Source organism: Trachurus trachurus, assembly GCF_905171665.1.
Source record: "Trachurus trachurus genome assembly, chromosome: 22".
Lineage (NCBI taxonomy): Eukaryota > Metazoa > Chordata > Actinopteri > Carangiformes > Carangidae > Trachurus > Trachurus trachurus.
In genome coordinates this window covers 27,718,211-27,733,868 of record NC_139907.1, presented here as the reverse complement: position 1 = coordinate 27,733,868, position 15,658 = coordinate 27,718,211, and the positions used below count along the sequence as shown (strand labels likewise).

The following is a 15,658-nucleotide window of genomic DNA, read 5'->3' as shown; positions in this document are numbered from 1 at the left end:
TTATGGACAGAGCGATTGATGCCAGACACTGTGACTTGAGTGAGAGAGACATGGGAGAAATTTCAGTGATGTGATTGGGTGAAGAAAAAAGAAAAGGTGAAATTAAGAAAAAAATTAAGTTTTTTTAATCGACCAAATAAACTCAACATAACTTTCTTATTACAGCCATTATTGCCCTTAAAATAAAAAGAATATGTATTACATACATTGGGGAAAATAAATATTTGATTCCCTGCTCATTTCACTTGATCAAATATAAATTAATTCATAACCTTTAAAAGGTGGTATTATTGCTGGATGTTTTGTTGATATTCTGTGCCTTTCTTTTAAAATAAATTTAACATAAAAACTACAGACCATCCATTTCTTTGTGGGGGAGCAAACTAACAAAATCGGCAGGGGATCAAATACTTCTTTTCCCCCAGTGTAGTTAAGGTGTTACCTTTGACCACTCTGACTTCTAATTGAATGCCTTTGTGTTGGATGACTGTTAATGTGCTAATGTGTTGAAAACAATAACTTTATGTTGTGATAGTACGTTTGCAGTTGCAGACAGGAGGACTCCTCTTTGAGGCAGAGAGGAGCATGTTTTCCATTTGTGATTAGTAGGTCACAGCACAGAACATCACAGCAAAGATCTAGAGCCAAGACCACAAGCCTCTTTGTGCCAGATCATACCCTGAGAAATCCTGTGTGTGAGAGGGAGCTTGAAAGAGAGGAAAAAGAAAGTCTGACGTCAGAGCCGGGGGTTGTGTGTGAAGAAGAGAGGAAAGACTGCTGGAAAATTTAGAGGAGAGAGCTTGAAAGTGTAATCAGGTCTGTTAGGAAGTAAGAGGAAATAACTCCAGAGGTTATGTACAGACACTTTTATTATACATTTATATAACAAAATACAGTTTTTCTTAATGTTTTGAGAGGAGACAACGGGAAAGAGGATGGAACGTATGGCAGTAAACCAAGATTTCACAGAGCGAGGGATCCTGCTCTAGGCAAACACCCCAGTGGCTGACTCGCTCATAAAGACAATCACGTTAAATAGAGAAGTTTGAGGAGGTTGGGCTCAGAGTGTGTGTGTGTGTGTGTGTGTCGGTGTAGACACAGACACACACACTCCACTTAGGTTGAGTCATTATCAGCTTGTGTTTCATCCAGTAAGCCATCCAAGTGTCCAGATGGTCAGAAAAGCTGCTTCATTGCTCCCTCTCTTTCTCCCCTCCCTGCTACACACTCTCCTTTTGGAAAAAAAAAAAGAGGTTATGCCAGCAAGCCAAACAAGAGGACGGACACAGATTGGACGTCAGGTGGATTTGACTGCAGGAGGAGCAGCCAGAGAGCAGGAGAGCAGAATTCAGATCAATTACCGCTGCTGCTCTCTCGCTCTCCGTTTTCTGCTTGATTGTATAGAATTTGAATAGAGAGGACAAAATTCAGGTGCCACCCGTCTCCCATCAGGGTGAAAAGTGCCAGCGGGCCACGTGCCCGGTGTCTGCCCCCTCGGAGGGCAATTCCCCAAGCCTGCCCATTTAACGTGAGTTGGAATGGTGAGCTCTTTGTTTATCAGTCCACAAATTCAAATATCCTCCAGAGATGAATAAAAAAAAAAAGGTGCAGCAGTATAATCACTGTTTCGGCCCCGGTCGGCTCTAGGCGCCTCGTTCTCCCAGGCTCCTCTCAGCTGAGCCACACACACACACACACACACACACACACACAGAGGGACTGGGATGAGTGGAGAGGGTTAACGGTCAGAGCCGAGGAGACTGGAGGCCTTTGTGTTGCAGGTATTATCTGCGGTATAAAATCTGCTGGAGTGGAGGCTGGAGAGCTGTTTCCCTCAGTAGCCGTACTTGTCATTGAGGTGTGTGCGCCCATCTCCAGTCTGACCTACGAGGGAAGAAAAGAAAGTTTGAGCATCAAAAGGATACACAGACACGTACGTGCACGAGATGCCAGCTTCTCATGAAACCAATCAAGATGCTAAAATTGCCCGTTAACAATTAGTCCCGACCCTGGATCCGGACTCAGTCTGGCAGCCGTTTCAAAGTTTATTTTGCCCAGGCTTATCTTATCATGATTAACTGACTTTGATCTGCATTCCTTAGTTGAACAATGCAAATGTCGCTGCAATTTCAGCTGCACAAATGGACCTGAAAGTGTTTTCTTCCTCTCACAGTATCCTTAAAAAATAAGGACCCCTCCCTCCCTTCATTCCTCAGTCAGTTCAGTAGCCCGGGAGCACGCAACCCCATCGGTGTCCAGACAACACTAGGAGGCTCTGACTTTGTTGGAAAACTATGAGAAACAGCACTGCTGCTGTGTCCAGCTGACTGACAGACATGACACATAATCTTTTCCATGTTTGAAAGTTCATTCTTTCCCCCGCTATGTATCACAACACAGATCAGCAGGAGGTCGCTGTGCCTGGATGTGTTGACTTGTTTACCTGTAGGAGGAAGCCACACCGAATAATCAGGGTCGTCATCTGGATACTGTCCTGACAGCTGCACTGGAGGCTGTGGAAACAACAACATGAGGACACTCAGTTTATGTCACACTGTTTCTGCATGATGCATCTGAATGTTCATATGTATATGTGTGTGTGTGTGTGTGTGTGTGTGTGTGTGTGTGTGTGTGTGTGTGTGTGTGTGTGTGTGTGTGTGTGTGTGTGTGTGAGGACCAACCCTGCTGGGGCCCATTGCTTTCTTCTTCTTCCTGGGACCGGGCTCAGCTGCTGCCTCTCTGTCACCTCCTGCTTTGGACTCTGTGGAGACACACAGGCATAACACATTAAAGGTTACCACACAACTACTGTGTAGTGATTATATTTACTGAAGTGTTCAACTTTTTTAATATCTTCACTCAGTAGTTAAAGGGATAGTTCACTCAAAAATCAAATTTCACTCATTATCTACTCACCCTCATGTCGACTGAGGGCTGGGAGAAGTTTCAGAGTCCTCCGTGCCTTCTCTGAGTTACAGCGGGGCTCCGTGCAGCACTGCATGTCCATATGACGGTTGCAAACGGAGCTCACTTTTCTTCGTCCAAAAAGACACACCAAAAAACATCCAAATACCTCCATAGTGCTCGTCTGTAATGTCCCTCTTGTATTGAAGCCCCAACATGAGAAATTGTTCTGAAAAAAATTAAATAAGTCTATATTTTCAGCTTGTTTGTAGCGGAAGCTCCCAGTGTTGCTCTGCCAGAATCTTGCGCGATTTGCGGAGCCGTGAACTGGGTGTCAGTGCAAATCGCGCAAGATTTGGACGGACCAGGAAGAGCAGTGCTGGGAGCTTCCACTACAAACAAGCTTAAAACATACTCTTATTTAATCTTTTTCGGAACAATTTCTCATGTTGGGGCTTCAATACAAGAGGGACATTACAGACGAGCACTATGGAGGTATTTGGATGTTTTTTGGTGTGTCTTTTTGGACAAAGAAAAGTGGGCTCCGTTCGCAACCGTCACATGGACATGCAGTGCTGCACGGAGCCCCGCTGTAACTCAGAGAAGGCACGGAGGACTCTGAAACTTCTCCCAGCCCTTAGTCGACATGAGGGTGAGTAGATAATGAGTGAAATTTGAATATTGGGTGAACTATCCCTTTAAAGGTCCAGTGTGTAATAATTGTCAAGGTTTATTGGCAAAATCTGAATATACTACCCATGAATATATCTGTATACTGTAAGTGTATAATCGCTATAAAATAAAATTTGTTTGGTGCCCGATTTTACACACTGGACCTTTAAGTGCTGCATTTTGATTGTCTACAGTTCATGTACAAAGCATATAGTGCATTTATAAATGTGTTGCAGAGTTGGAGATAAATTACCCAAAAGCACATCAGCATACCTTGATCATCATTAAAATCATGCAATAATACAGTCATTTTGCAAATTACTACTTCAGTTTTTGATCTTTTGAGTAATTGTATTGTCAAATTTTAAAAATGGGACTTATAATTATTTACTTTTTTATCGTTTGTATGTGGACAGTAGAGACACGTCCCTAGCAATATTTTGGGATCACAGAACTCTCTCTAATAATTTGCAATATGTTTGGAGTGAGGTCATATTCGATAATTGTGATGTTCCCACCCAGAGGCGCTGATGACTGATGTGGGTATGCTAGCGTGTGGTTGGCTAGGAGGGGCGGAGACTATCTGGAGGCTCACACCATGCACAAATATCACACTTACTGCCAGACACAGAGCAGCAACAGATCAGAGTGCTGACAATGCTGAGTTATCAGTCAGTCCAGACCTCCAACATGGCCTAAGTATTTCAAAAGACTCCCTTTTCCTCTACAGCCTGAACTGCACAGCACACAAAACATTCTATCCAGGGCCAACACATTTTTCACCACCGAGAGCACAGGATGAAGTTATTATGAGGTTAACTTTCGTCTATGAAGAAGTCTTTTATTTTGAAGGGGTGGCAGGTTCATTGAGTCTCTACCAGTGTGGAAACCAAACCTCCGCCCTTGGCACAGACTGATGTGGAAAGAATAAAAAAACATCACCTACTTGGACTCAGTGCTGCGGCCTTGCTGCTCCTCTGCTCTGGTACCTGCTCCACTGCTTCAGCACATTCCTCACCTCTCCTCTGCCTGTGGCTTTGAGCTGGCATGAAAACAACAACCACAAACCTTACACGTCGTGTGTGATATACATGAGGATATAGACTGGTTTTTTAGGTTTTAAACAAATCCAAATGTCAAAAACTACAATCTATGTCGACATATGGACAGAAACTTTGCAGTAAGCTGTTTGCATGTATAATCTACTGCCACCCAGTGGAGTTAGCGTATAAGGCACCATCACCATCCTCATTAAAACTTGAGAACATGTGATGACAGGATCAGAAAACCAAAATGCAGTGTGTATAAATGAGTATAAATATCCTGTTAGTGTAACGGCTCTTTTACCTTTCAGCTCCTGGGACTGTGCTGCTTTCTGTCTTCTCTGACCTGAGGGGGCGCTCTCCTGACTCACAGACGCACTGGACTCTTCAGAGTCAACGTTAGACTCGGTAAGACTGGAACACTGTTGATCATCAAGATCCACATCCTGCTCTGCCTTCCCCTCCTCCTCCTCCTCCTCCTCTTCCTCCTCTTCTCCACCAGGTGGAAGTTCTTTCATGTTGAAGAGCTCTGCTGGCAAGTTGGGCCGCTTTGGAGGCAACTTCTAGAGACCGGACAGAAACATCAATGGCAGAGAGGAAAACACTGAAGACATTACAGATGTTCTGATGCCATGTCTCCCTCGTGTCAATACAATTTTCATACCTGAACTTGTTTAAAGGCCAATACCAGTGTATTAAAAAAATGTGCTCTATACGGCTGAGCCTTGTATGGATTGGATATGATTGCTAACTAACACTAACATGTTGTGAAAGCCTTGTGTACCGTAGACTTTTCTTTGTGGCAGCATGTTACACTGTGGCACCAGTCAAAGGTCAACATTAGATTGTTTACCAGCAATCAGTTCTTCTTTGCTGCTCTAGTGACTGCATAGCACAACTGTTTTTAGGCAGCTGTTTCAGAGTGGTGAAGAAGAATTGATCTAAGGTTTTGTCTGGGCATGAAATTGATAAATAAATGATGTGCTACTGTATCAGTGCGTAGACTTCTGTACTGGTGAATCCCCAACAATATTCTTTAGGCAACATCAGACACGTTTACGATGACGAACTGAAATGTTCACACAAATGATTAGACTGAGTTAAAACCGCGAGAAACTACTTACTCCAATGGTGCCAGTCTTCAGTTTGAATTTGCTTCCTCCCTTCATAGCTCCAAACAGGGGTAAAGTCTTCTTCGGCTTCTCAGAGTCGGTGCTGCTACATCAACAAAACTGAATGTGGTCTGATGTATTTTGGTATAAAAGTCTTTTACAAAAAATGTCATCAGTTTTCTCAGACTTGTTTTATCTTCACAAAACCTACATGTAAAACTTGCAGATGTTTCAGGTAATTAAATTCCTTAAGTCCATATAATTATTTCTTTTACATACAGTACTGTGCAAAGGTTTCAGGCACTGTGAGTAAAGTGAAGATGCTTTCATGAATAGTCTTTATTTATCCATGAACTTCATCCACAGTTCAGTCGACAGAGGAAACCTGAATCAGATCATCATTTGGTGTGACCACACTTTGTCTTTAGAACAGCATTAGTTCTCCTCCAGACACCTGCACACACCTTTTCCAGGCAGGTTGTTGAAGCATCTTGGAGAACTTGCCATAGTTCTTATGTGGATCTTAGGCTGTCTTTACACTGCAGGCCTTGATGCCCAATTCCGATTTGTTGCCTATATGTTGGCTGCGTGGAGCGGAGCTGCTGTGAGATGAGCAGCTGACAGTGACGGACGGTGACAGTTGTGTCACAGTTCAATCCTCCGTCGCTCACGTAGTGAGGACGGGACAGCCTCTTGGACACATTTGTGTACATTGTTTGTTTTTCCTCTCTTGATTTCTTATCGGCTCGGTTCAGTTTTTGCCGGTAGGAAAACGTGAAATCTAGTTTTTATCTCACGCACTCTCTTTTTTCAGACTCCCTCGCTTGCCCTCGTATCGATCCGCATAGAAATGAATGTTACTGTAGGCCTATATGAAAACAAGAACTAGTGAGGGGGGAAAAAACAGACGCGCGGACCACAAAAATTAAACATTGTAACTCCTGTGACAGTGACCACAGCTGGCCATGGTAGTCCAGGTCAGCCCCACGTGTCAATCACGGGCTACAGAGGTTCAGCGAGACGCGTGAGCACATTAATTAATATTATCATTGATGACGTATGATGATTTATTTCCACATATAATGGGGGCCTGAATCTGATCTGACAATATCTGATTCAATGCGTATTTGTCCCGTTTACACATTCATGTTACAGATCCGATCTGAGCCACTTGAGAGGAAAAAATCGGAATTGGGCCACTTGAACCGTGCAGTGTAAAGACAGCCATAGTGTCCTGTCTCTTCATGTAATCCCAGACTGATTCCATAATGTTGAAATCAGGACTCTGTGGGGGGGCTATACCATCTGCTGCAGGACTCAGTGTCTTCTTGTGAATTAAAATAGTTTTTTTTGACACTGGCTGTAATTTGTGGGTCATAGTCATGCTGCAGAATAAATGTGGGACCGATCAGAGGCCTCTCAGATGGTGCTGTGCATAATGGAGAAGAATCTTAACATCAGAAGTGCCTAAAACCTTTGCCCAGTACTGTATGTTATACATGTGAGAGACTATAGTTGTCTGTGTCTGTGTGTGTGAGATACAAACATCCCGTCACACTGACCTTGGTAGCAGCGATGGCATCTGTGCAGGCTTTGTGAGTTCCACCAGTTTGCGGAGCCGCTGGGCGTCTTTGCGTAGGTCTGCTACGTGAACGTGAAGCTTCCTGCGCTCCACACCGTCCATCGCTGCCTCGCTTCTCACTGCGGTCATAAAGGCATCCAGCGGGTCCTCCGTGGAAGAGCCAGACGAGTCTAAAAAAGAGGCGTGGACCGTATAGTAACATGGTAACGTACAGCAGATCTACAGGTAAACAGGTGGTGACTCACCTCCCCTCCCAGCATTCAGCTTCTTCTGAGTGTCCTCCAGCTCCTTCTCCACCTCTGACAGTTTGGCCACCTACAGTAAAGATCAAACACATGAACGTTACCACAGAGCCATTTAAAGGTACATTGTGTAGGAATTACTCCCATCTTGCGTTGTGGCTGTACATCGCAAGCAACTCAGTTGTATTTTTCATGCTGCATTCACGTGAAATTGGGCAGACGGCAGACGGACGACAGCCGCTGCACGTAACGGCATAAACAAGCCTCTATGTAAACAATACACGTGACAATATGTTGTCATGGCGATGTCGTATTGTATACCTGACTCTCTCTCGACTTCTGTGACTAAAATGGCATCTGGTTTGTTAGAGTATTTAGCTGAAAGCAGCACTGTGGCTTTGTATGGATTGTTTTATGTTCTCATTGGATATGATGATGAGACATGGCAGTGGATTCTCACACTGCTTCCACAAAAACATTATCTCCACTGCTCTTTTCAATTTCCACACACCAAGCAGCACTTCAATTAATCAGCTCATCAGAGTGTATTTGCAAATTGGTGTTGAAAGCAAGAGTCATGTGCCTGAATGCACACAATGGCTAATTAAATGTTGTTAGAGCCATTTTTGCTATTTTGTTATACAATGATCAATGATTGATTATACACCGATCAGGCCTAACATTCTGAGCATTGACAGGAGAAGTGAATAACAGTGAATATCACTTCATCATGACACCTGTTAGTGGGTGGGATATATATTTATATCAAGCAGCAGGTGAACATGTTGTCCTCAAAGTTGATGTGTTAGAAGCAGGAACAACGACTGGGTCTCTCATGTGCTGCAGCTGCAGCTCTTATGGGCTGTTCCTGGTCTGCAGTGGTCAGGATCTATCAAAAGTTGGTCTAAGGAAGGAAGAGTGGTGAAGCGGCCACAGGCTCATTGATACACGTGGGGAGAGAAGGCTGGCCCATGTGCTGCCATCCAACAGACCAGGGGCCTCATGTATCAATGTTGCGTACGCACAAAAAAGTGGCGTACGTCATTTTCCACGCCAACGTTCAGATGTATCAAAAGTGAAATGACCGTGGAAAAGTGCGGTGGCCCACGCCAACTCCATAGCTGGCGTACGCACGTTTCTACTGCTGTTGTTCCTTTGGCGACACTTAGAGGTGAAGCTGGGAAACTGTTAATAATGTGAAAACAATTAGTCCTCAGAGTAATGTGCACATCAGAGACACATTTATGAACAACTAACCCATCCACGTGTTGCAATAGGTGGATAGAAAAGCATGCGCAAAGTGGTGCAGAAAATAGCATCAGCTTTAGTCTTAAGATATTGCAGATGCTGCAGTGCGAAGTGCACACGAGTCCCGGAGGGTTTTTTTTTTTTTTTTTGCACATGATGACTCCGAGGGCAATTCTCTTGGAACTGAGCGCAGTGCGCTGCAACCGGCCTGAGAGCGCGACACGGCGGGGAGCCATCGCCTCCATTCAGGTGCTGACCACACTGTGAACAGGAAGCATTTTTATACTAAAAATGTACAGATCATATGTGATGCGTAAATGCATCACATTAACAAACATTGTGGCGAGGTGGCTGGTTCAGCGCACGATTCATTCATTCAGCATAGCTGGGGACAGATTACAGCCTGGGACTGTATGCGCGCAAAGTAAATGTATTTGTTTAATTGTCCTATGTAACCCCCCGCCCCGATGCACATTGAGCATGTCTGCCGAAATATCACACTGTCAGTGACTTTCTTTTTGCTGGTTAAACTACACAGACTGTGTGAAGTACTTCATGTCAATAAACACATGCGTAAAGTTGGACATGTGTCTTTATCAGCCTCCCTGGCGCACTTCTGCATTTATTTACTACGCGATCTGTGTATAAAAGAAGGCAAATAAAATTGTAAATCCATTTCACATAATTTAATTAGAGTACATTGTCTGCTTTCATTTGGGATGACAGCGGTCCTCCGCCTCACATTCACCTTTATATAACACATACACTCTCCCACCCCCTTTGTGATGGTGCCGGAGGACGGCAAAAAAAAAAAAAAAAAAGATGTTTACACGGCTCAACTTTATCGAGGAGCACCTTCCACTCAAATTTGGTTAAATTGCTGTTCCTCACAGTTTTTCATGGTGTTTTCTGACCGTAAAGAGAAGGGAATCTTTGGTGCAGGCCTTATTTACATTAATTTGCATATTTAAATGGGGGCGTGGACAGGGAGGAGATTACCACTTCTACATGTGCGCTCAATTCCACGTTGATTGGGATGTACAAAGGAAAAGTGCTTGGATCCATGCGTACGCACACTTTGATACATCAGATTTTCTTTGTGCGTACGACAGTTTCTGGATTTTGGCGTACGCCATGTTTCAGTATGAAATCCACGCAAGTATTGATACATGAGGCCCCAGATACTGTTGCTCAGACTGCTGAACAAGTTCATGCTGCTTCTGATAGAAAGAGCACAGTGTGTTGTGTATTTGGCAGCAAAAGGGACCAACACAATATTAGGCAGGAGGTCAGAATGATCAGAGTATGCATTAATTGATTAACTGTTTAAATGTTTATATTGGTTGACAAGGTTTCCTCCTCCCAGGAAATGATTTCATAAACAGGAGCAAAGGACAGGCGGCTCTGATGAGACAGGGGGAAGCATTATGTTTTTTAACCGCTCTCTTTTTTCTTATTTTTTATGATGAAGATCAAAAGTTAAAGCAGAAGTAAGCAATCCGGTCGTTTTGGCTAATGCTGCGTTCCAGGCAGGCTTTTGAAACCGTAAATTACAGCTTCAAGTCACAACTTACGATTTTGTAGCGTTCCAGGCAACCCACTCGTGTTTTTCCGACCTGTTTTACCGGTGAAAGTCACTATTAACGGCCACTCGTAACTTCCGACCCGTGAAATCGTACCAGATCGAACTGGTACCACTTCACAGGTCGGAAAAACACGAGTTACGAGTTTCCTTGAACGCACCATAACAGTCCTCGTCCCTACGTCACCACATTCACGGCGTCCCTTGGCTGCACACGCAGCCCTGCATGCCGTTCTCTCTCCTCATTGGATAAAAACTGTAGGATACGATAAATGTTTTCTCCTCGGCTCAGAGCAGAGCAGAGGGACTGGGAGACCCGTGTTTCGGTCCAAACACTCTATGTAAGTGATTGCTGTCGGAAGATATAACTATTTAAGACTTATATTAACACAAATATATCACTTACTTCTGCTTTAAAGTTATGGATGCTGCCCTGTGCCTGAAGTAGAACTAAAGTTTGTGTTTGATATAAGAGAGATCGCAGTGATTGTTTTTAATTCAGCAAGTAAAGACCAAAGCAAAACCCCTGGAACAAAGTACAGCAGCTGAAACTGGTTAAAAGCCGCCCCAAATGTAATATTACGCTGATGGTACAAATTATAATAATAGGTAGTAGTAAAGATTCTAATTGTGTCCTGCAGCCATGGACGCATCAGTTCAGTGCTGGCAAATGCTTACCAATGATTCATAAGTCTCTGGCCGCTCCTCGATCTTTCCGGCCTTTTTCATGCGCTCCTGCCTCTTCCTCTCCACGGTGCCGGTTCGGTCCAGGAAGGTGTCGTCGTCACTGTCGTAGTAGTCCTCGTCCTCCCAGTTCTTCTTCTTGCGTTTACGAGACACTGGAGATAGGATGTGAAACAGGGAAAACTATTTATCCTCATGTCAACAAGCTCTCACGTTCCTTTCCAGATTTTCTTTCTCTTTCAGACGTTCCCCAGAGAGGCGGAGCTCCCACCTGCCTCCTGGCGCAGCAGCCCTCTGGCCTCCAGCATGCGACAGGCCTCCAGGCAGCACTGGACGGCTGCGTCTTTCTTCTTCCCTGTGTGCGTCACCTCGGCAACCAGCTGGCGGCCCATGGCATCATCCACCGGCAGCCTGACAAATCAATCGACACAAACTCTGCAGCTCTACACCACATCCACACATTCTTAAAGGGATGGTTCAACATTTTTGGCAAATTCGCCTATTGCCATAATCCCTATAGTCATAGCAGTAGGTTCATTACCTTGAATTATTGGTGCATGGTACAGGTCCCCTGTCCCTCATCAAACTCATCAAGTACACAATCCAATAACTCAAAATGCTCTAGTGGACAAGTTGTGACCTGCTCATTCACACGTTATGAAATAATACTGTAGCATTACAGAGCTGTTTTTGAGGCAAATGCGTAGCCGGAACTACATTGCAGACACGGCTGTGGGACGAAGTGATTTCAAAAGTGCAAGTAGTTCCGAGTATTTGCTTCATGTGTCGTAATGTTACATTATACATGATTATTTCATAGTGTGGTGAATGAGCAGGTCACAACTTGTCTACTAGAGCGTTTTAGAGTTGTTTGATTGTGTATTTGATGAGTTTGATGAGGGACAGGAGACTTGTACCATTCACCTCCATAGTGTTCACTGAGCAGCTCACGTCTCTGCCCCGCAGATCTCAAAACAACATGCACCGATGATTAAAGGTAATGAACCTACTGCTATGAGTAAAGGGGTTATGGCAATAGGTGAATTTGCCAAAATGTTGAATTATCCTTTAAAATATTTAAGATATCCTGTATAGATGTCTCTTACTTTATTCTGCACAGCCAGCTGCCGTGGCTTTTGTCTTCGTACTCAAACTCCAGCTCCTCCCCTGAGAATAAAGGATGAAAAACTCAAGTATGCAACTCAAGAAACATAAAAAGTTCTTATGCACCTCATTACGCTTGCTTCCTCCTCACCTTCCCTGTCGTAGAAACCCTGCAAAGCCTTCTTGGGGTCTTTCAGGTACGCAGCCTCCTGGTCCTCCTGGAACTCCGTTGAGAAAGGGTTTTCCTCGTTCTCGTCCTCCTCCGGAACAGGCTCCTCAGCTGCAGGGTGAATTCACGGGGACAGATGGAGAGACGGGAGAGAGGAGAAGCGGGGGATTAACTTCCTTCTTGAGTTACTCGCCCTGCAAGACTTGTTTAACACCGGCTCTCTCAAGAAGACAACACGACAACAGTATGTCAACACAGCTGACACACAACACACTGTTGTGTAATCCTGGAAGCAGCAGGAAAGCTCACCCATTCCCCACGAGCAGCCCGAGTCTTCCTGCGACTGTTTGCTCTGGGACTTGTTGGTTTCGCCTTCACCGCCTTCCTCCTTCTCGTCATCGCCTTCATCGTCAGAACCATCTCCCATCATCTTCTTCTCCAGGTCCGCTTTCTGTTTCCGGGCACGTTCCCTCAGCTCTGTCACCGTCAGCTCAGACTCTTCTTCCTCATCGAACTCTGGACCCTGTGAAAAGGGGAGCGCAGATGATAATTAACATCTTTGATTGTGTGTTTTACAGAAGAATATTTACCTGGTTCATGTTAAGTCATTAAAGGGCAGTGCAAATGTGACATACATCTAGTTATGTTTCATTTTATGTCATCAAAATTTTGTTTTGTTATTATTCTTCTCCCAGGCATACTCTCACACATGACTTTCTTTTTTACACTTCACATTGAGCTTATACACAGCACTATAGGTCAGCTCAGTATGTCCTCATTACAAAGTGATCAATCCTATTTTCTAAACAAAGACACAGAGTTTGCAGATTAAAAAAGGTTTTTCACTATATAATTTCAGTAACATTACTTTTCACAGTGCAGTGACTCTGGAAGCCAATAGAAGTGGTCAATAAATTCTAATATAGTTTCCGTAGCACTTAGTTTAGACACGTCTGACTTCTATGTAAGATGTTGGAGATCTGATTCTTGGTGTTGTTCTGTAAATCATGTGAGTAATATAAGATTTCTGTCACTATATTCAGAATTGCAAATGTTCATCACATATTTAAACATTCAAATACACAATCATGACACATCATAACACAGAATATCGGACAGATGTGACAAATCAGATATAGACAGGTCCTTAATTAATGTTTCAACTGACAGAATTTTGCAGCTCAAATGCTACTCACAAAGCATTGACACCTTGACATTTTACTGCCATAGAAATCTCTACGTATTACTTTTCTGTACCTCTACATGTCAAGTACTTTCCATGCTGTGTACTGGCAGTGTAGGGAAATGGAACTGAATATGGCAACACACCTAGTTTAATTTTGTCTCATTGGCTGGACTTTTAGTGTTTGCTTTTTCTGTAAATGATGAAAAATGAAGGTGAAAAACTGTAACTGCATGTCTAGAAAACAATTCATAACACAGCTCACATCATTGCACCATCTTACACAAACATAAGCTTCTGAGCTGGGAGGATATCATAAAATATAGGAACATCTGTCTGGTCTTTAAAATCCTGCATGGTTTAGCTCCTCCACCATTGAACTCATTCATAAACCAACACAATAACACTGGTCAGATCACTAGAAGCGCCACTCATGGTGACTTAACAGTCCCATTCAGGAAATTGGAACTCACTTCCCACCCATATTAAAGAAATACATACATACTGTACTTTTACATCCAAACTAAAAACATGGCTCTCTCATAATTACACCTGTACCCACTAAGATATTGTGCTATTTGCGTCATGATCATGCTGCCTGTCTGTGTTTTATCTGTCTATGTGATGTCTGCATGCACCCCTGTCTGTCTGCATCCTCGAATGTGTAGTACAGTATGTGCTGATGTAGCCTATTGTGTGTGATTACTGGTATATTGCATGTGCTGCTCTTGTATGTTTCTATGTGCTGTCTCTGCATGATTGTACTGATGCCTACCTGTTCTATCCTATCCCTAGTGATTCTTTTTAATCATTGTGTTGTAATATATTGTTGTTGTTGTTTTTTAGGGTGCCCATTGTCATCTGGCCGGGGACTACAGCAGGATATTAGCCATGCTGGCTAAAGCTGCCTTTTTTACTGTCATTTGATGCAGTTGATTAATAGGGACTGTCCACGCACAATAAACTAATAAACATCATGATTGAATTGGCACAATCATGTTTTAATTGCAGCTGCTGCAGCAGTATTTGAGGTGGAGGTGTGATGGGTGTCCAGTGTCCACCAACCTGCAGGATAAAAAGCCTGGTGCTCCCACCAAACTTCAGCACATGCCCCACACGGAGTCTGATGAAGGTCTTCGGGGGGATCTTGTTCTTATTCACCACGGTGCCGTGGGTGCTGCCCAGGTCGTGGACGTAGAAGCCCCTCTCCTCCCCGACAGACTCCCCCTCCCCTGCCTCTCCGCGGAACTGAATCACGGCGTGGTACCTGGAGATGGAGGGGTGCTCCAGAGACACGTCACACACAGGTAAACGTCCTACCACGAAGAAACTCCTGTGGGTGAGGGGCAACGTGTCCACTATGGTGCCGTTTTTCAGGATTTCAAGAGCATAAGGAATATCTGAAGCCTGCCCCCCCCACGACGGCTCCGTGTACGGCAGAGGGGGGAATTTACCAGCTGGGGGGGCTTTGGCAGGAAGGACCCGGGGTTTGGAGTCTGGTTTGATTTTGACAGCAGGAGGAGCATCCTTTTCCTTTTCCTTTTCGCCTTTCTTCTCCTGTTCTTGACTTTCCCCCTGAGTTTCCTCTTCATTAGAAGCTCCCTCGGACGAGTCGCTGGTACTTTCTACAATTTCATCTTTGCTATTTTCTTTTGTTGTTTCGGCTGCTGTCGGTTTGGACGAAGCTGCGACATTACCGCGTTTGCTGGCGAGAGACGGCGCAGCGAAAAGAGCCGGTTTCTTAAACTGGTCCTCTGGTTCCGGTTCGGTTTCAGACGAGTCTGTCTTCTCGTGTTCGTCACCGTTTTTTGTAGCCGAGCACTCGTCCGCCGTTTCCACTGTAGAGCTCATTTCTTCGTCCGTGTTTTTCATGCTCACGTCTGACGGCTGGGGGGCGGCCATGTTTATTTGGTGCGACTGTAAAATTTGCCCGGGTCTTCACCTCCTCAAGAAAAAAAATAGAAAAACGGTAAATGAAGAATGTATCCTAAATAAATGCAATTCAAAAATAAAGAATACATAAGTTATTGAGATTTGTTTTTAATTATTTTACGTCGGTCAAATGTAGCAGTTTGTAACGGAACTAATATTTAATTCAGCAGTTTACCCGAGTTTTTTTGTAACACGGACGAG

General features: G+C 44.0%; 1 protein-coding gene across 4 annotated transcripts; it reads right to left on the bottom strand.

The window, feature by feature from the left end:
* Positions 1-858: 858 nt before the first annotated feature.
* slc4a1ap (solute carrier family 4 member 1 adaptor protein) lies at positions 859-15,427 on the bottom strand (the record flags this gene model as incomplete). Of its 4 annotated transcripts, none has more annotated exons than XM_083997902.1 (14): positions 859-1,884; positions 2,444-2,513; positions 2,682-2,761; positions 4,523-4,618; positions 4,924-5,182; positions 5,744-5,837; positions 7,294-7,483; positions 7,559-7,628; positions 11,064-11,224; positions 11,341-11,480; positions 12,176-12,236; positions 12,325-12,453; positions 12,652-12,865; positions 14,591-15,427. In XM_083997902.1, 14 exons carry the CDS (start codon positions 15,425-15,427, stop codon positions 1,835-1,837), a joined length of 2,451 nt encoding a protein of 816 aa, XP_083854028.1. In that variant the 3' UTR covers positions 859-1,834. The 4 variants fall into 4 exon arrangements, with proteins under 4 accessions (XP_083854028.1, XP_083854029.1, XP_083854026.1 ...); XM_083997903.1 differs by having other exon boundaries at positions 5,744-5,834; XM_083997900.1 differs by having other exon boundaries at positions 859-2,513.
* Positions 15,428-15,658: the final 231 nt, after the last annotated feature.